Source organism: Anopheles marshallii, chromosome 3 (assembly GCF_943734725.1).
Source record: "Anopheles marshallii chromosome 3, idAnoMarsDA_429_01, whole genome shotgun sequence".
Taxonomy (NCBI): domain Eukaryota; kingdom Metazoa; phylum Arthropoda; class Insecta; order Diptera; family Culicidae; genus Anopheles; species Anopheles marshallii.
Window position 1 is genome coordinate 65,736,050 of NC_071327.1, and position 21,699 is coordinate 65,757,748.

At 43.2% G+C, this 21,699-nt stretch overlaps 1 protein-coding gene across 1 annotated transcript in view; it reads right to left on the reverse strand.

Moving 5' to 3' along the window:
* Nucleotides 1-20,784, reverse strand: part of LOC128711153 (agrin) — a 45,832-nt gene extending 25,048 nt beyond the window's left edge. The window contains exon 1 of the mRNA XM_053806018.1: nt 20,724-20,784. Coding sequence (XP_053661993.1) covers nt 20,724-20,784 — 61 coding nt within the window. The remainder of the gene's footprint in view (nt 1-20,723) is intronic.
* Nucleotides 20,785-21,699: the final 915 nt, after the last annotated feature.

The following is a 21,699-nucleotide window of genomic DNA, read 5'->3' on the forward strand; positions in this document are numbered from 1 at the left end:
CACTTTTACACCACCCCTTTTTCACGGACGGGCGTTGGTAGATGGGTTGGTTTGGTACACACACCCACACGCTCAAAGCATGCGGTGGCGGCTCGAAACATTAAACGCATTCCTTCACTGTGGTATTGCACTAATACACACACTCATACATGGAGGAGCGTACCAATTCAGCCGAGCAACTGCATGGCGCATTCCTTTTTTTCCCTAACTCCCGAATGGCACGTGAGTGAAATTAATTAAAGTTCTCCCAAATTATGTGGCACGCTGAAATCGAAACGATTGACCGGAAAGGTGGTGACTGTACCATTTTGTGGTTTTGGTGTTTTAGCATCGCCGTGGAAGGGAGATCTTATCGGGTGACAACCCCGTGTTGTGTGCGGTTTGGTTTTGCAACAGGGAGCCAAGGATTGGAATTGTTTGCAGTGAAAGTAAAACTAAAGAATGCAATAATGAAAATTTGAACTATTAAAATACAGGCCAAAGTTTATAATGATTTAGTATAGTTTAGAAGTTGTGAGACAAGTTGAGAAATGTACAAAATAGACATAAAATGAAAGGTGTTTAACTAGATTTAATTTGAAAATTGTAATATTAAATTATTAAACGCCTCAAGAAGAATAGACACTCATCTTGAATGTTGATTGGTTAGACTACAAAATGAATTCTCATCAGTTTCGGCATTTCTCACTGCTCACTTCCGATCCGTTCGGACTGGTCACGATTCACTGCACGTTAAACTTAACTCCACGTTGAGTCGCTCAGTAGTTTGGAATGAATTGAAACAAAAATTGTAACTCGAAGAACCGATTCGTGACACTCACCTGCACTAAGAACAGTGCAAACAGCAAGATGCCGCTTTCCAAAGCGAAATGTAGAGGTGTAATAATAGTACTTTACGCACGTGTACATACGCACACTGAGAGACAGCGCAAAACAAGACATCAGATCGAACCACAATCCTCAACATCTCTGTAAGCACCCGTTTGCTCAAAGATCAGTTTAACATCGGGTTTAATTACAACCGTTGTTCTAAGCGGGCAGGTCTATTCTAGTGCCATGTACGAGGCATTCACAATGCTGCGCATGATGACTCTCCACGGGCTCCTTTGCGTTGGGGTTTCCACACGGAGGGAAATCTCTCTAGCTGGATATCATTTTTATGATTTGCTGTACTGATTGGTTTACCTTCCCGAGCCGTTTCTTCGTCTGCGTTGGGGTTAATTAGCGTTTCGCATCTCGTTGTCATTTGTGCCCGCGGTGTGTTCCTGCCCCAGCCACTTAGGCAGGATAAGAACGAGTTCCGTGATTGGAGCCGCGACTAGAAACCTTGTAGAGATGCAATTATGAAAACGGAATGGAGCGGGGAGTTCAAGTAGGTGCAGCGAAGAGTCGGGGGGAATCGTTTGTCTTGAAGTACAAATGGTTCGCGTGGCATTGCAGAACGTGAAACTCGCCGCTGGGTGTTGATAATTCTGCTTTGGGCCATTTGTTAACCCTAAATGGTGTTAAGCGTTTTGTGTATCTATCTGAATAGTTGTTACGAGATTTTTATGGTAATTTGGCTCATTGGAGGTGTAGTTGTACAAATTCATGAGGCGTATAATTTGCACCTTGGATGGATTTTATTCGAAGATCTCCCTTGGTGACGTAGAATTGTGTATGGCACAGCAACATATGGTATAGAGGTTACTGAACCCATTTGCATCCCGGTTTCTGGTAAAAAGACCTGCCAGCAAACAGCCAACTTGTCGCGGGTAAGTTCCTTTATAAAGGCAGCACCGTAGTTACTCGTCAATTGACCTGAAAAATGCAACCCCATCCATGCTCAAAGGACATCATTATCTGATGCCAAAGGTGTCCTCGGAAATGAGGCTGGTCTGAATGATACTGCCATTTACCACGGATGACACCGCCAAGAAGCTTGATTGAAGTCTGTTGCGATCATTCAATTTTCTGACATCAGGTGAAATTTAATAACACCCTAGATGCCTCGTTTCAGAACTCGATAAAAATTGATTCGTTTGCTTCCTCCGATGCACCTGCTGACCTGACGGGATTGCTTCGCCGTACACACGGCAACGGAGTGTGTAACGCTGCCCATTCGGGGGATTTGTTTTTTTTTTTTGTTTTCGTTTCGTTTGCTGTTGGTTTCTGTTTTTGTTTGTAGGCTAATCGAGTTATAATCGCACAAATCAATCAATGCACCCCACGGACCGAACCTGAACGCACCCATTACACCCGGCGGTGGCAAACCATGGCGGAGGAAAATTGGAATACACTGATTAAATAAATTTTCCCATCGTCGAAACCGGCCCAAACGTTCTTGGACACGGTACGAACCAAATGGGACGCACTGGAGGATCGGGTTCGAAATTGGGTCAGATCCGGGTCGCGCTGAGCTGGCGAAACACACATATCCTACCGTCTTACCGTGGGTTTCTGGCGGTGGTTTTTCCTTCCCCCCATATCGTAGCTTATCGAGCGTTTGGAGCGACCTTTGGTGCCGGACCGTGGTGGTGTTTGATTATTCTTTTGGTGATGCCGCCAGCACGCGCATTATGCACGCCCGACGGATGATTTAAATGGTGTTAATACACGGTGGTAGCGATTGTTAATGCGAGACGCGCATGGGGTGATTACGAGCGTTATTTATTTCGTCGGAAGATGAAGTGGTGTTCCGCATTGCCATGAAAACAAAATAAAAAAAGGTGAAGCTAAAAGGTTCGTTGCTTGCTGACCGTTGAAGTCTTTTGATTGAAAACGCTAGTTAAAATTGTAACAATGTTGGAAACAGTTTTATTAAGCGGCATGATTATAAATTTTGCAATAACTTGAGAGAATATGTATTGCAAATACTAAAGTAACATATTTCACAACCATTAGTGAACTAATTTCATAAAATTATTATTATTAGCATCAAAGCTTTACCCTACGTAGGGAAAAACAATTGATCTTCTTCCCTCTATGGTGTTCGTGCAATATAAGCTTGTTTTAATGATCAAACATTAGCTTTTCACCCTTAATCAATAGGTAGACCACTCAAAAACTACGTCAGAATTGACGAGAATCGGAAGTGTCGGTAATGATCAATATCATAAGGCGCAAAAGCAATAGCAAAAGAACACGAAAAAAGTTCAATCGGAACGATCTATTTTTATTGAAAAATGTAAAAAAAACCGCATGAGTGATTGTTTGTTGCAAACCGTTTACTGTGAGTGTGCGTAAGAAAGTAAGAAAAGGCAAGCGTAGTGCCTTTGCCGAGCAGAAGCTTCCAAAATGGAAACGATTTGTTGGGGTAAATATAGTGTACCGGTTGGCTTTTATGCTCTTACCCACCGTTTCGGGTGGTTTGTAGTGTTGTAAATGGTTGGTCGATATTTTTTCTGCCTAATTTCTATTCTCGTGGCGGCAAGAATGTTTTGCAATGTAGTTTCCTCGCGCGTAAACACGTGTTTCCAATTATCTTGTTATTTCGAACGCGTACTAGCCGGTTGGATGCGAGTACACCACACGCTTGCGATCGTGCTTTCGTTTCCTGTTGAGGTGATGGAAGGCTGAAATGTTTAAGCGCCTGCTAACCAATGGAAAACGCAACGAAAGAGAGAAAAATTTACTTAAATCATCCGTGCAATAACGATCGAGAAGATCGGTACGACTGCTTTATGGCGGTAGGGAATAGAAAACTCAGATCTTTAGAGTTGATGGAATGCGGGCAGGACGTCATCGATCTGGATACTTGGCTCGTCTTAGATGCGCATCCTATGTGTTCGGACGAGATCTTTAATATTGCCATTATTAATAAGGTTAACGTTTTAATAAAAAGGCTCTCCTTTGGTTACCCTGAATGGAATCGACTGTTAGTAGGTCATTCGATGCCGACCCGATGGCATGCTTGACCATGGTCGTTGGCAATCGATTGGCAAAAAATCGCGATCGGGAGAAAGGATTAAGAAGGGTTTGGTTTTATAATCACTAGCACGGTACACCTAGAAGATCGATACGAGCGATCCATTTCTGAGAACGCAGCAGGCGACTCGACCAATTGGTCTTTAGTTTGCTCGCCTAACCCAATTACAGGGTTTGAATTGGAGCTAATGAGGAATCGCTGCGTGATAGAAACATACCGATTCCATCCTTTCTGATCGTTGCAGGCAGCTCATTGGTGCATCATTGGAGCACATTCACCGAGAAGGAATGGTTGAACGTGGGAGATAGTCCCTATCTTCTCTACTCATCCAGAAGACAAATTGGGCCACGGAAGTTGGATCACTTGAAAGGACTCTATTAATCAACTAACATCTGCACGTGCTCTTCGGTTGCATGGAGTCACGCTTGGTAAAGCAACTTCAAGTGCACACAGGTAGTTGTGGAGGAAAGTGAGCAACTTGATCAATGATCAGGTGTCGGCTACCGAACTGCACTGCACCGGCAAAACCTTGTCTGTGCTTGAAAAAGCCGCTAGATTTTCTCCACGAATCATCCCCAACGATGGGAAGCTTTCCCAGCATAAACAATCCCAGCTGATTCTTCCTGATCGAATTACCTCCCGCCATCTGCCAGTTGGGTGGGTGTAGAAACGTGCGAGAAAAATCCACCACCCGGTAGAAGCGCAACCGACAGAAGGGGGTGAAAAATTTGCAACACAGACTCGGAATTAGTCTAATGATTAATTGGTGCGCGGAATCGGTGGTCTTCGGTGGCTAACAAGCTACGCGCGCGTTTGTGTTTCGCCCCAGCGTTCCGAGCAACGGTTGTTAGGGAAATAAGGTGATGATAGGCTTTCCAAAGTGATGCCTTTGAAGGCATTTTTGAGATGCTGGTGGACTATTTTTAGATTCGGCATGCCGGAGCAGACTGTGGTAACTTAACGACAGTGGTTGCGTCATGTTGCAAATAGACCACCATCACTGTCCTATCGTTGATGGCGATCTTGGTAATGGATCCGCGAAGCACCGAGTGATGCTGAGTTGAATATTGATCGGCGATCCTCGCCAAATGGTTTGCGAATATTAGCCGGAACGGGAAATGCCGGGCTATTCATCACCGGCTATTAAAGGTACGTTAGAATTCATCGGCACTCCCGCTACAGGAATCAGTTTTGGAGCGTGGAAATTTGTAGTTTTTTTCCGTTGTTTTTTACGTTTCGCAAAATAGCTCGTGAATTTCGAGAAGGTATTCACCTTCCCCTGGGGTCAGGTGTACGTTCCCATCATTTTTTTTCTTCCCTCAGCATTCTCGCTGCTTTTTGCTCTAGCAGGAAAGCGCACATGAAAAGTCGACAAATAATAATTGCCCTGATTAACAATGTCCGTGGCGGATTGTCGTAAAGGGTCTAAGCTAGCTTACGGTACGCCAGCACACGGTTGCGGTTGGCCATATTTTAGAACGTTCCTCACCTGCTACGCCACACAAAAACCCACAGGAAGAGCACACCGACCAAGACGCGGTTCTTTGCCAAGACGCTTCCAACTAACGGACCACGGTCGGGCGAATCCCGGGAAAACAATTTTACTTTCACGGTGTTTGCCATTTCTTCGCCACCTCTTGGCGCTGGAAAGCGCAGCAGAACGCAAATTGAAAAGTATCGAACACGCAGCCGGAAAGGCCCGATGAGTGACGTTCTGTTGTGGGTTCGGGCCGCTGTGGATCATTAAATAAATTGACTTTCGCTCCGTTTCCTCCGTCGCCCAACCGTCGCTTCTGCGGCACTGCCGCACACCGGAGCATCATGTATCGGTCGATGGGTGATGATTTATCCTTTCTGCCCGCTACCAGATAACCGTTTGCCGCTGTGATTACTGTTAGGTTGGATGTGTGCGATTTTTTTTTCCCTGTTGCTCTACCCGCCGTCCGTTTGATCGGCAGCGACTTCGGACGGTTTTAAGTGAATGTGATGCACGGTGTGCGAGCTGGGTAAGGAAGGGACCGCTTAACTGTTTCGCGGGAAAACAATTAGACAAAACTGTAAAACCTGGCAGAACTGTCACTTTGTGATGGAAACCGGGAATGGTTTTCGTTGGTAGATCGAGAAGGAAAAGGCTAGTTAATAAAGCTTGTTTTATGAGGCAGCTAGACAGAAGGGGATAAATCATAATCAGAGCGGATATATTGTTAAACTCATGCATTAGTTACTCTGAAATACAGCATAGTACAGAAAAAGGATCTTAGAGGAAATGAAATTTAAAATTAAAGGAGCAACAATAATTGCTGATGATGAAGTACAATTAAAATAAAAAAAAACAGCTATTAATTTAGGAGAAAATGGAAATAACAAGATAATATTCCATTGTTTTTGAGGGTAGTTGTAAGTGGAAGTACAGAAGCAAATTGTCAGTTTTCAAGGGAAAAAGTGTTGAGAGAAATATTCTTTTGTACTAAATTTTCAATTGATCACGATCATGTAGCTAACCCGCTGTTTAATAAACTGCTATCTTAAAAACATGACCGTGAGTTTTGGTGCCGTGACCAGGATACAAGGAATAATTGCTGTTTTGGTAACATTTTACTAACATTTGGTATCTTGTTTTGTAAAATAAGTAAATACTAACAAAAAACACCATCCATTTATAGTTTTTTTCCAATAATAGTGCGCTCTGTAAACACAGACCTCAACCGATCAAGCTAAAGCAACTGGTCAGCCATCTTGATTAATACTTCTCAACAAAAATTAATGCATCCGTATGTCAACTAATGTGCAGCTTGCCAAGATTTACCAACCGACCACACTATTTGACGAGCTTTGACAAATTAACCGACACACTGCGGCCATCAATACCGGTCCAGCTTAACGTCCTCCGGGCCTATTCCGTTACGATTCGAATCCTGTCCCGACGCGTTTGAGTGGCCACCGCCTTGACGGCTTCATTACGAAGGTGGATAAGGGGCAATTAAATGAGAGAGAGCATTTCCATGTGGCGACGTGCCGACAGTATGTCCACCAGGTCCGTACCAATCCAGCTAATCCCTGCTGGCACGGAGCAACTAACCGACGTTGACGTTATGATGTGACCTCTTTTACGTAGCGGTTCGTCAACGCGCACGAGCGCAAAGTATTTGCGAGACGAGCGGACAGGGCCATTGTTGCCAGAGTACAAAATCCGGCTGTATTAAATTGGGCCGGCGACAAGAGCTATGAGAGTATGGATTAAGGAGAACCACGCGAGCATACGCTGCAAAAGCCGACACACGAAACGTGTCGAAAGTCGACCGGTATTAATGTGGCATCGGCCAGCTTCTGGTGGGTTTTGCGTAGAAAGAATAGATGAGCGAGCGAGCGAGCTTAGGGCATTGGACTATGAAGTTAATCGGCACATTTGAAGAAGTTCTTGTACATTTAATTCATGGCTCTATATCGGTCTCCGAAGGCTAAACAAGACAACCGAAGTACTTCCAGATACCCGTGGGGCCAATAAGACTTGAAGGTATGAAGAAATATAGCACATGTTGACGTTGCTGCACGTCCCGTCAGATCACCGTATCGCGACATTTCAACTCTGTGTGTGCCAATGGTAAGCGAATAACCACACAATTGTTACGTTTCGTTTTTACGACTCGTTCGTTTGTCCGGTATCAATCCCTGTGCGAACATTCCTGTCACCGACAGATGGCGCGACGTGTTTCATCAACATAAAAGTGCATCCCGACGTTGGGTAAGGCGACTTAAAAATGGGAACGTCGTTCGCTGACGCTAGTGGTGGTGGTGGCGCGTGCGAAGGGAAAGAAATTGCCGACATTCATTTGTCACTTTACTGACTCGGCATGGTGAAATAACTTCATGTTCTGGTTACGGTGGTTGAGCGCCTCGCGTACGTGCATGCGGTGCATGTATGCAAGCGAGTGAGATATTTCTTTTTTTCCATTTCCACCCGGTTCAACCGAGTTCGAACATCTCGGTGCACCGGTGCCGTTTGCCTGTGGCCGGTGGAAGAATTTCTCTTGGCCGGATCCACTTTCCGGGAACGGTGTGGTGACCGTTGGTGACACCGAAGTACATAACCTCAACCGTGACATTTATTCTTGCCCCGTGAGTGGTGGAGGTTGTGTACTGTTTGCTCTTGCGCTTCTTCATCGCCTTCATAATAACGAATCGAACCACAAAGGCACCAGTGTGCACGCTGCGTTCTGCGCTGGATATGCTTTCGAGGCAGTGTCCGTTTAAGATGTTACACTATTGCTGAATGCACTGATGACATCCAAGGGGGTTTTTTTTTTTGGGGGGACGAGCGGTGTGCGTACGATGGGAGAGCAACGGAATGGGTAGTTTAACAACATATTTGTCGTCCGTTTGTTGCCGGGATCGAGTACATTTTGTAGTGCTCCATTGTGCATTATGTTCCGCGCGGATAGGGTGGAAGCGCAAGGAACAAAAAGTAGTAGGAAGTGGAAGTGAAGGACGGCAATGCTCTCGATGTTAACGACGATGTCTTGGCCGTTGTTTGGGGCTAGATTAAATCTGTCATCTTCACCTCGCGTGCTTTATGCGTGGTACCGAGCGGTCGATGTCAGACACATTCGGTACCTCACGAGCTTTGAAAATGGGTTGTGTTATGAGATTTTTTTTTAAATCATTGCTTAACCATGGCTAATAACGTTCCTTATGTGGGAATGGAAGTCTTGCACAATGTGCAGGAAAATCTGCGAGTCTCTGACGCTTTAGAAGTATTTGTCAGTATATTTTGAACGGACCGCAGAATTTTTCAAATTTAAGAGCATACTTGAGAATTTAAGATAAAGAATTTAAGGAAAATTACCTAGAGAATTAAGATAATTTAATGAATTGCAAAATATTGTTACAACATTTTATAACAAATATGACACTGTAATTTACTAGTGTAATTAATTTTTGTAATTAATTAAGCTAGTTTAAAATTTTTTATCAAAATGATATACCCTTACACTTTAATACAAAATATAGGTCAAGGTCATTCACCTGTACTGTTCTTAAAAGAAATAAATATTCTCCCGTAATCATAATAAACTTCTAGCAAGGTATCAAACCACTAACCCGCAATCGCCTGTTCTGATGGTTCTCACACCTATTAAAGGCTTTCGAAGCCCATCGTCCATCGTGGAAAGTCGACGAGTTCATTTGCCGTTGGAAATTTTATAACATCCCCAAACCCTGCCCTATCGGTTCGCAGCTTTATCGATTCTTGAAGGTGCCGCAACTCACATGAGTGTTCGAATATGCTCACCTGCAAGAAAGAAAGGGATAAAAATGTGTTAAAACGGATAGAAAAGTGCATTGCTGCGTTTAAAAGATGATAACGATAGCATAAATGAGCAATGCGGTCCGGAAAGAGATAGGTGGCAGCGCTAGCTAGCAAACCGTCAAACAGCTTTAGATCGTTCCTAAGATGAAGACGGTGACAGAGAAAGAGAGAGTGATAGATACATTCCACACTCCGGGGATTGCATTATGGGGCCAATCTGGACAGCAATGGGACTGCAATTATTTTTCTTTCATTCTTTGCTAAGTGGTTATGGTGCAGGCTGAAGTTTCCATCCCGACGTGCTACGTGATCGATTGATTCGATATCAGCGGTTTGGCGAGTGGTGTGAAATCCAAGTAGTCATGTGTTGCCCTTTATTGCTGACCGGGCAATAAGATGGATTAGCACGTTTTATATCGGATCTCTTTTCATCTGCTCTTAGCGGGTAGAAATCTGCCCTAGCGAATAGACGATAAGAAATGTCAAACTTACTGTCCTAATTTTGCGAGTGTGATCTCTTGATCATCTCTGTGAGAAGATATGAAAAAATCACGCTTGTGAGATGTTCCGCAAGATCGGTGGTATTAAAATGTTTTATTGATTTATCGGTCACCACCGGGTATGATGTTAGCGCCCGTTGATTGTGTTCCGTAAATGGGGAAAAGTGTTTCTAATAGGTAGCAATGATTGGGGCTGTTGATCGTTGATGATTGCTAGCCTCATTCGTCAGCTAATAGTGGATGAAGAATCGGTAATCGGTAATCGTGATTGCACCGGAAAGGTGAAGACCGTTTGGCAGCAAGAACCCATTAGAAGTGATCGTGCTGTCTCTTGATTGCATAACAACAGGCGCTCGGCGGTACTGATTGCGATTCACCAAACCGCGTTTGGGGGAAAAAGCACGCTGTAAAGATCGATCATTTCCGTTCCTGTTCAATTGGTGCATTGTTCTACTTTTCCGGAGCTAAAATATCTTGTGATGATGATGAGGAAGTCTCTACAGTGTACCATGGTAATGCATTATGCATATACAATATAAATTACACCTCACTAAGGTAAAATGTGATCACAAATGTGTGTCATTTTGATGGCAATAAGTAACGCCGGCAGGAAAAACACATCCATCTCAATGAAACGTCTTAATACAGTACAATTAATTGATAGGTTCAGATCTTTCCTCTGTGCTGTACAACGATGGTAGCTGAGGAAATAAAAGTTGGTCACACCTATCGCTGGGGCATCGTCGAGGCTTGAAAGCGTATCATTATACAGCTCTTATCGTTGCCTATCGAGCGTCTCATTAACATAAGACAGCCGAGCTGATAACACAACTGAAGCTTGTTTGCTTGTGTTCAGATCGTGTCTTCTCTTCTGCACCATTATTTTTTCCTACGGCAATAGTAGCCCCACGCAGCAGAGCTTTTAGTTTTCTTTGTTTGTTTTCACCTTTTGTCAGCTTTTCCTTCAAACAAATTTTCCGTCCGACAGTGTTTGCGATTGTTCGTTCGCTGCTTTGCTGCCCAATCTGCAACGCAGCAAGCGTTACTATCCAACCCGTTTGATCTGCCACCGGAACTGAACCACCGAACGAGAAAACGGCAAAGGAAAACACAAAACAAAACAACAACAAAAAAAACGGAAAACCTACATAAATCACCGCGTGGAGTTGGGTGGAGTTTTCCCACCATTTTTCGATCCGGTTTATGTTGGACACCTTCTCAACCACCACACCGCCCCTCGGGGTATTCGCAGCCGTGCGACCAATGGGTTTGACACGGAAAACCAGCAGCAGAACCAAACATTTGACACCTTTTGTGAGTTGCTGTTTACGTACGGAGGAAAACAGGAATTTTACCGTCGGATGGTGGTGGTTTACTGTTCGTCGCGGTAGGTCTCTTTATTGGTGGTGCCGTTGATTGTTTTCTTCCTGTGGAAATGGTGGAAATGGTACTGCTAATTGGGGGGGCAAGTGTTCCCTCCGAAGCATAACTAATCGGTAGCACAAATAGGCGCTCTCAATGTGTCGTTGCAATGGAGAAGAAAATCGCTACGATCGCAGGAAAGGAGCAGCCGGTTTGTTGTTGTCCCATCTTTTGTTTATTCTATCGATGGACTCAGTGGAAAAATAGGGATCAATCTAAGCAAATCAGGCATGAAGATGGTTCGCTTTCGTCCGTCTTCAAACAACCGCTAACTAGCGTACAAAATCCTCCTGCCTGTGCATTAATCTCCGGGCACGGGTGCTTTTCGAATTGTTTGCACACTTCTGTTTGTTTGTTTGTTTGTTTGTTTGTTTGCACAGTTGATTAGTTGCTCCCGGTTTCACTTTACCTAATTTACTGCTCGCTCTGCTGTCCACGCAAGCAGGGTTCCAACGTTTTCATCTCGCAAATCGACCTATTTCCGTATCGCATTCGCCCAAATGAAAGGATAATCCGTCACGTTGCGCCTTGCAGGTATGCAATCGCGTGCACCACCGCTTGTACGATCCTTGGGATATGGCCCTGTTTTTCGTTGCTTGCAAATAAAAACAGCTTCAATCGTCATTGCAATTTTCCCAAATCGGTTCGGTTTTTTCGTACCCCACCAGCTGGCCTTAATCGGGTTTGTTGGTTCGTTGTGAAATTACTTTCACGCTTCCGGTAAGCCGCTGTTGTAACCGTTGTAATACACCCCATCGATTGTGTAATACATGCCCGATCCGTGGATGAGCAGTGAAAATCGGTTCCACCATGATTGGGTGTAGTGGCAGGTTTTTTGTTTGTTCCGTTTTTTGCGTGAAAAAAAAGATTTTCACATTCGCAAACGCTGAAATCAACCCGCCACACGAATCGGCCGGGTTTGTAGCCGTTCTTTTTTTTTCATTGCTGTTAATTTCGTCTCGCTAACGCATTACATCGCGTTTTGTGCATCGTGCCCATTAGGGTCACGGATGGTGTGCCGGGCAAAAAAAGTAATAAGGACACCGATACGAACGCTCTAAGAGGCGTGTAAGCTATGGATTAGATACGACGATTACACACTGGGCTCGTACAAAAGGATTTTATGGTTCGCGCGTTGATTGTGACAGAAAAAGCGATAACAGTTAAGGGATGGAAGCAATTTAGTGTTATGTTGCACTTCAAATTACACTGACGAGTAGTGTGTCTCGATGGGCCAGATCAATTTGTGTTCATCCTGGGACTGGTTTGGAAATTTTGTAAAACTATAAAAGAACATCTAAGTCAAAGTAAATGAACAATTTTTTAATGATATCATTGCAGTAAATAAATAACTTTATAAACGTAAAATATTTGCTTATGAATTATATCTGTACACGACCGTTCCGTATGAAGAAACTATCTAGAAATATGCTTTTACAACATTTTTTCTTCTAAGTACATCAACTCCAAAGGTTCGGTTTAATATGCAGTAAAGAAAATATAATCCAGCAACGTCAAATTAAGAAGATTTAAGTAATTTCGCCGAAGACACTACAATTGACTATTTTGCGTTTTGTGGAATTCGAAGATGAAATAATAATTGTAGCCTCTACTAATAGTTGAAGAAAAACATTTTTGAAGCAAGATTTTTTTTTGCGAGTTCATAAATATTTTGTAATTACTATTTTGGGCTCTACATATTTTGCTGCTTTCTTCTCATTTTACATTCTTAACATTTAATCAAAAAAAGTTTAGCAATTACGTTAATATTCTAAATTTAAAATCATTACCGTGTTGTGAGATTTGACAACCGTGTTAAGAAGATTTTTTTTAATTTTTAATTTTGAATAATAATAATTGAATAATATCGATACTTTAATTAACAACATCCCATAAGTAAGACATAAGCTAAACAAGCAATAAACGTTAATAATAGCCTCACTTTTTTTGTTGCTCACAAAACAAACAATTCATCACCTCGTGACTCGGTTTACTTTCGCACTAGTGCACCTGGACCCATGTCGTTGGCAAGAGTTTGGCCAAATTAGTAAAAAAAAGGGAAAGAAACACAACCACATTAGGCTGTATTTGTTTGCTGAAACTCATCACCTGCAGGAAGAGTAGGGCGACTTTCTTCACACACAACCTTCCGCCAAAATTCGGTGTCCCGGATTGTTTCAATGCCCCTTTTCTTCCTTCCTGTGTAGTCGTGACCGCTCGGCCAACATGCACCAGTAAACCACGGTCAGAATTCTTGACGTAAAGCTTTTCGCACAACAAAACCGGACCGTTTGTTTAGTTGCCGATAAGTCAACGGCGCGAAACCATCCCGGCATCGTTGTATCTGGCACACGTGCTAACCGGCCGTTGGCAGGTCGACCAGAAGCGCACGCGCTTTTTTTTTTGGAGGCGTGGAGGTAACATAACATAACACCTCACCTCATCCAACCGGTCAAACGGATTCCGAGCGTGTGTTTAAAGTGGCGGCTTGATGAATATTCAAATAATTCGACACTTTCGGTGTAAGATAGTTGGGGCGTGAGAAGGTTCGTCGTCTCGGTTGGTACAGTGGGGGGAGTTTGGGCAAAAGGTTGGTCGGAAAGGGTATGTTTGGAAGCATTGTTTCAAGCGGGTTGAAGATCGGTAGTGTTTCGTACCTTTTCCACACCAAAAATCGGGTTAAGAGGAAACTTTCCCGTCGTTTGCGGATGTCGGGCTGCCGTGCATGAGTGGATTTAGGCTTTAGCCCGTTTTTTATGGACTCATAGTCTGTCAAAAATGAGGCAGTTAGGTGGCAGGGCAGAGCAAGAGGTGTGGAAGAACAGGGTTGCAACGCACTTCGTTGCCAGTCAGCTTTGGTGTGTAAAGTTGCTAAACAAAGTTAAATCATTTCTAGGATTTTATTGAGCTTGGTGAAGAATTTTTGTGACTTTATTAAGACTTTTAGTTAAGTCCAATGGAGCCGAAGCTAACCGCAAAACCTATTCTCATTCCACTGCTTGCTTGAGCTACAAAACCTCTAGACGGCAGCCAGATTGCTACTGGTCGCCTACAACCACCCGGCAGCCGGCCGTCAAACTATGACACGGTGGGCAAGATCTACACGGTTGCGAATCTTCTCGTCATCAGATCGGGCTTGTAATTATATCGCTCCGACGAATCTTCCCAAGTTCCGTGCCAAGCGCCACGGAATGGCATCGGTGGGCAGGGCGGGAAGCCCGAAAGGAGTAACATAAAGCAAACGAACGAATCAACCGCCAACCAATCGTTGCTTATCATGTCATCTTATCTCGCGAGTAGTTACGAGTATTTTTTGTTGTATTTTTTTTTTCGCCTCTTTCCGCTCACCGCTAATTTCTGCTGGGTTGTGTGCAGCGGGTTCCCTGTTGGACAAGCGGTTCTACCGGATTCCTACGCGATTCAACGTTCCATGAGTGGAGGTTTGTCACCGTCGGGAGAGTCATTGTACCGTGGCTGGATGCCCGCTGGCAGCCGCTACTGCTCCGACGTTTGGACGGGTTCGGACCACGGGCTAGCTTTTAAAACAAACAAAAGCGATAACTGAACAGTGCTCGGCAATGCTGGACGAAGGATGAAGGGACGAGGGGTGTTTGGTGGAGACAGAACTCCCAGCGTGCGCCGTTCTAGACATTTTCCGGTTGTCTCGTGATTTCCCGCGATATTGATCTTGTTTTAATCGTTTGCTGACTTTTTGTTTTATTTGCTTCGTACACGAACGTCTGAAGGATGAAGATTTACTACCGTAGTAGATTATATTTCAAATGAAGATATTAAATATTTTAAGTAAACTTTTTTTTTCTTGTGCTTATTATGTGATTGCGTGCTTATTCCGTAGAAGTCTGATTAAGAAATGGTTTCTTCGTTTAAAAAAAATAATTAAAAGCTAATCATAAACTATTGGGCATCACTGTAGGCTGCAAGGTACAATGTAGAAAAAGTAACGAAGTAAGCATTGAAAAAAAAAAACAAATCAATAAAGGCTTATTTTTCGATCCGATAAATCATGCAAAATAGCACAACATTCGAAGAACAATGTTAAAAAATAAATAAAATTAATAAAATATGTATTCACCTTCCATTCCACCATATCAAAAGTCATCCCTCAAAGGTATTCGTACATGACATTACAATTAGTGTAAAATATTGCATCGAATTCTATCACACCTCCGCAACTGTAGTGTGCTAATCGTTACCAGCTCGCTCTGTTCAGCTCAAGACCAACTCTTCCGACCGATGGTCTTCCTTCCATCAATTTTCCCCGCCCCGTCCAACACATGTCCTAACAGCTCGTAATAAAAGTTAACGAGCGCGTAAATTTACGGCTGCAGTTGGGAGTGGAAAATAGAATATACGAACAGAACCAGTGGAATAGATATTGTTCCGAAAAAAGCGAAGAAGAAAATGGCGAGACGGTACAACAGAGTCAACAATAAGATCAAACGGCATAGTTGATATCTTGGGCGATCGTTTTTTTTTTGTTGCGCGCTCGGTTCTCATTCTGTCCACTGCAGAAAGATGCTGGAAGAAGCTAGACCAGAAGTAGAAGTTTACTCCTGTTTCGATTTTGCACCTCTCGTTTATGCCCGTCTTTTTTTGTCTTTGCTGCACAGGCAACGATCGGCGATCGGTCGTAAATCATCGTCGTATGCGTGAAGCCACTTTTGCACAAGCGGTTCACAAAGAATGGTTGAAGAATGCTAGGCACCGGCACCGATGAAATGGAAAGGAACGGGAGGGGAGCGAACCGGACGGTGAGGGACAGCAGGGGATAAAGTAAATACGATCGCATGAACATGCGAAAATCATGTTGGATGCTCCACCAGCTGGAGGGAAGAGACCGGGTACCTATATGGAGCTAAGTGAACCGGTTGGCGCTAGCTCCGGGGCCAACAGGCTGTCCTTTCGTGAGACAGCGCAGTGTGCTTTTTGTGGTCACTCTGTCAGGGTGATTTGATTTAATTGAATTATTAAACTTGTGGGACGGTACATCTTCATCAGTGCTCCTCGGGATCATCCTCTCAGATGACGTTGGCTAAAATTGGACTTTCGTGGGATCATGATACATTTTTTATTTCCCTTTTTTGTGTGGCCATCGAGCCAAGCATAGGAATGTATTGCGAGATAGTCTTTTCGGAAAAGGGAATATAAAAAATGTGGTATTACATAATACGAACCGCCAGTTTATTATTGCCTGGGACTGCAAGTTGGGATAAAACTTGAAGGGCCTTGAAGAAGTAGATCATTATTCCACGTCCAGTATATTTTAATCACTTCTGAGAATAAGAACTCTAAATTCGCTCCCCCACGATGTCCTCTAATTCAAGTCACGCTTTGGCTCGCCTCATAATAAATTCATCTGCAACATTTCTTATGAATCTTTCACGCCACGTGATACGCGAAAACATTAAAACGCGCCCAGAAGCGCAAAAGTTGCGTTAAATAAGCGACAGTAATGCTGCCATCCTCGACGGCAAACAGTTGCCACTGCACTAACCACACCCGGTTTTGGCTCTACGGATACAACCAGTTGCAGTGTAACCGCGTGTACCAGACGCGCAACCGAAGGGTTCAGGGACCTTGAGCACCAACATGGACATGAGGTTACCATCCGGTGGTTGGCTTTGTATCAGCTGCAAGATGTAGAACTGTTCCGATTCTTCCCCTCACTCTCAACATACCGACACGGTCGACCCGGGACGGAGTTCTTCCGCTCCTTTTGGCAAATCCTCGCACCCATCTCCTACGCCATCGTTATCGCTTTTCGAAACGTCATTAATCGACGTTTGTCGGTTTTGTTGGTTTGGAGGCTGGAAATGTTCGAGTGATCGCCAACAAAAAAAAACGGGTGGGAGTGAAACGACGGGATAATGTCGGGTAGTCTGTTACGTGGAGAACGAAAAATGGTTAATTGATATCCATTTGGTTGTGTTCGCCTTTTTTTTTTGGTTGCCGATGGTCTAAGTATTTTCCAATTCTATTTTCTTACTGCTCAAGAAGATCTTTCCGACGGGTGTTGAGTGGCGCGTTGAAAAAAGCGGGGTTTTGGAATGAGAAAGATATTTTCCTTCCTAGACACGAGTTCGTTACGCGATAATCGAGCTTGATTAACGTTCCAACGAGTCATGTCAGGTTGAAGATCACCAACAAATGGTCGAAAATTCGACTGTGACTGTACTTTCGGAGGTTTTGTTTTGCTCCACTCGTATCGTGGAATCAAATCAAAGAGCGCGTGCCGGTTCGAGTGTTACCCTAAACTCTTCACCGTACCCACTGGAAAGGAAATTGATTAGAAGGCTAGAACTTCAAGTGGTGGAGAAAAACAGAAATAAACTACGGATAGCCTTCAGACGGTGCCTTTGCATGAAAGAAACGCGCGCCCGCTAGAAAATTGCTCTATTTTTGCATGCAACGATTGCAGCATTGATGAAGATACCAACGGTATCACAGCAAATTTGTACTTCTGAAAAAAAAGAAATCTAATCCAAAAGTAACTGTAGCTAACCATTGCAAATTCTAATGCCCGTTCTGAGCTTCTCTTTAAATTTACAAGAATTAAAGTTCTCTGCCACAGTGTTCGGCATTAGTTTAACAGTACTTTTTTTTTGCTATTAAATGATTCTCGGAAAATTCTTGCAGTTTGTCATGTTTTTTTATAACAAGCTTTTATTATACAACAAAAATACTTAATGATATAAATTATAAACTTAAAACGTGACTTACAGTTATCATGTTTGAAAACATCGTTTTGTTTTCTTATTTTCAGGTGTTAGGCCTTACGATTATCTCCTAACAATATGAAAGTATCTCAATATTGCCAAAACTCGATAGATTATCTACGGAGTTCTTTACATTATTTAAATTTTAGATGATTTTTAACGAAACACCAGCATAAAAACTCTGTCAATTCAAAATTTACCCTTAATAAAATCATAGATTTTACCATTTAATCGAGATTCTGAGTGTATATCTCGTCTTAAATAGTTTATTTGAACGATATTGCTCAAATTTTCGTTAAAAAATTGAAGAAAGTGATAGGATTAAACAAATTTATGTAACGTTGCAACCTTCAATTTTGACCCCCGCTATGATGATTCCATCTCTGGGCACAGTCCATAAAGCTTTATCCATAATAGGACAATGCAAGTAACGTTATGCTTTTACGAAGATATTATTCCAATCGCAAAGATTGCAAAACAGAGTGCTTTGAATGTGTAAACCGCCTGGCGGGGAAATAATGAATCAATTTTGGTTTCATATCGCTAACGAGGTACGATACCCATTCGCAAGCGGCAATATTACTTTCCCTTTATTTGCAGTGCTGATCTAGCTGTTTTATGAATCGTCGCATCCTTTCAATATCCCGTCCGAGAACTGGGAGCTGTGGAGCTTTCAAGGACAACGGTGGTTTTACGGCGCTCGTCTATATTATCGCTCAATGGCGCAAGCGGCGCACGGTGAACGATTAACTTTTATTTAATGTGACCTGTCCGGGGTCGGTACGGCGGTTGACCAAATCCCGACAGCAACACATTCCCGGCCCAGAGAATGGTGGCCAAAAGGTCAACAAGTTGTTGAGTCTCAACGATCTCATCCGAACCCACCAGAACCCTTGCCAGCAGGATGGAGGTTTTGGAAAAATGAGCTTTTGTGTTTTCTTTCACTGCCACAAATCAGGCAACCACCGTCTGGTGGGAAATGAGCGTTAAAGTAAATATGTGCTTATGCTGCCCACATTAAAGCGCCACGAATCGAAAGGTCAGACACCAAGGTGGGCAGGGGTCGGGCACGTAAGCGAAATACATGCTCGATGTTTATGCAGCATCCGGCCGGTAGATGAGGATCGCTGCGGGGATATGTATGCGCTCGGATGGGTAGAAAACCGGGCCGAAAACGGGCCCGTTGTGGTGCTCCGGTGGTAGATTGGTGCGCCGGCGGATACGAAACCATCCGGACTGGAAGCATAACGTCGAGCAGTTGTGCGTTCTCGCCAAGGGAACCGTGAAATGGAAAGTGAAATTCATCCGTATGTGCAACCGTTAAAAAGGAATGGAATGAAAAAAAAACACACACACACAGAAGAAGCAGCTACAACAACACAGACACGGGAGAAAAACACAAATCCTGGCTGGTGCTTTCTCCTGGTTTTTCTTCTGCCAAGGTGCAGCTGGGCGAAAGGCAGAAGGCCGGTTGTTTAGTGGGGAGGTTTAGGTTCATCCGGTCGTTTATGCGTTATGATGGTTTCTTTTGCATAGCATACTCGTAGCATTTTTGTGTCGTTATTGTGTTTTTTTGTCGGTTCGCTACATTCGGATGGATGCGCAAATTGGGATTGACTGATAAGACAAAAAAAACTGCAGCAAAAACTTGCAACAAGGTTTGAAGTAATTTGAAGCGAGGAATAAATTTCTACTATTTAAAACACTCAATAAAGCAGGCTTCAACGACTTTTATGCAAATCTATACTGTTTTTAATACTTTTTTGTACATTACTGTTGCTTTTATTGATTTGGATGTTTTCTGCATCAAAAGATTGCTATAATAATTTAATAAAAATTTACTCATTGATTAGCCAATGGGCTCACATTGCTATATGTTGTATTTATCTTCTTGAATATTCTATTTGTTTGATAGTTCAATTAATTATATCTTAAATAAGATCTATAATTTAATCTTTAATTTCCATAAATGATAAGGTTTTGCTGATTGATGAAACTCTGCCATTCTCCGAGGATTTACGGCCGATGGGTAAAAAATCAGTGTTCGCCTGTTGCCAGAGCTGTGGGCGAATAAAAAAGACCGGCAAACGGAGCAATACTGAAAACCCAAACAAAACGAACCAAAAAAAAAAAAGGAAAAGAAAAGAGCAAGCAAAACCCCGAAAACACGATCGAGACGCAGGACCTTGTGAAACATTCGTCAGCCGGATCCGTTCCCAGCAGCGGTGGTGCTGTGAGTCACCGTGGCGCAAGAACGACGAATCCGGTCCCGGGTCCGGAAGCCGGCATTTTGCACCAGGTACCGGCGTTCTTCCCAAACCGAACCCGAACCGTCCGCGTAGGCCAGAGCAGTGTTTTTACGGAATGTGAAACGATTGCAAAATCACCACACCACAAAACCCTTGAGCCCGAAACTGACGTAGACTGTTGAAGTGGAGTTGGTTGGTGTGTTCTTTCTTGCTTGTTGTATTCCTTGTTTTGCTTGTGGGTTCTCGCTTATCAAGTCTAGTCTGGAGGGGTAAATTTGTGATGGTCGAAGTTTTAATTACTGACAAACCCCGTCGATGACCTCAATTAAAAAAAGGGTGCGCTCGGACGATGAAGTACCCGAAGTGGACACGTGTCCTTTATCCCAAGATGCCGCGCACGGGGGAAAAAAACAGGGAAGTAATAATTTAATGAAACACCATCTAGTCGTGGCGAAATGTGGGATTGTGGCGTAACGTGTATGCAATGGAAGGAAAAATGGCAAACTCAAACGCTGGCGTTAAAAATCAAAAGTATTCGAATTTTTGCTTTAAAACCTTTCCAGTGGCGCAAAATAAAAAAAAAAATCACACAAATGTACGTACCTTTTGCAAAACTGGCCTCGAATGCGAACAGCACCGCCAACAGCGTCACCAGTTTCCACATGGTTGCCCGATTAGTTCACAAAAGTACCGTTCCGAAATGTCAGCGGCTGCAAGAATGTTGCACTGTTTCACTTTACTGCACCGTTTCGTACTTGTGTTTTCCGTTCGTTTTTGTTTTATGTTGGTTTTTTATAGCGCGATACGCGGTCTGTTTCACTCGTGGGATGCACACGATGCACCCGATGGGAGTTTCCGTTTTGTCTTTAGTTTAGTTTGGAGTTTGTTGTTGCTGTTGTTGTTGTTGTTGTGTGTGTGTCACATCAATCCGCTGAAACCATGTACAAAAAGGGAGTTGAAACATATTTTATGCGTTATGCTGGGAGAGGTGGAAATTTTAATAATCTATACACCTCTGGATTGCATTGCGATTCAAATTTGAAATTTATTTCTTTTTTCACATTTAAATTAAAAAAAATTATCATTTTTTTCAGTTTAAGAAAAAGTTCGAGCTTTGTAGGTGAAAAGCAAATATTCCAATATTAATAATGCTTATTAACATAATGAAGGGACAAAGTACACTCAATAATTAAGGAACGTATAGAAAGTCTCCTTGCGCCAGAAAATAAATCACAGCAAATACATCGGAGCTGATCTGAAGCGAACGCGACTCGACAACACCCGTCAGCATGGGCGGATGACAAATTCACGCTGATTAAAGCGACACGGCAATTTCCTTCGCTGCACTCCCTGCACGGGCAAGACTTTTATCTTCGCTGCATTCAACTAAATGTTTTATTTTTTTACTTTTCAATGCCATTACCAACTCCGCTTCCGGTGCAACTTAATTAATCCATCTGGTTTTTTTTTTCTTCGTCGCAGTCGGTTTTGGGCCCGATTTTGGCGATGATTACGCATACGGTGTGTTTGCCAAGTAAAGAACAAAAATCTGTTGCCGGGACACGATCATACGTAACGA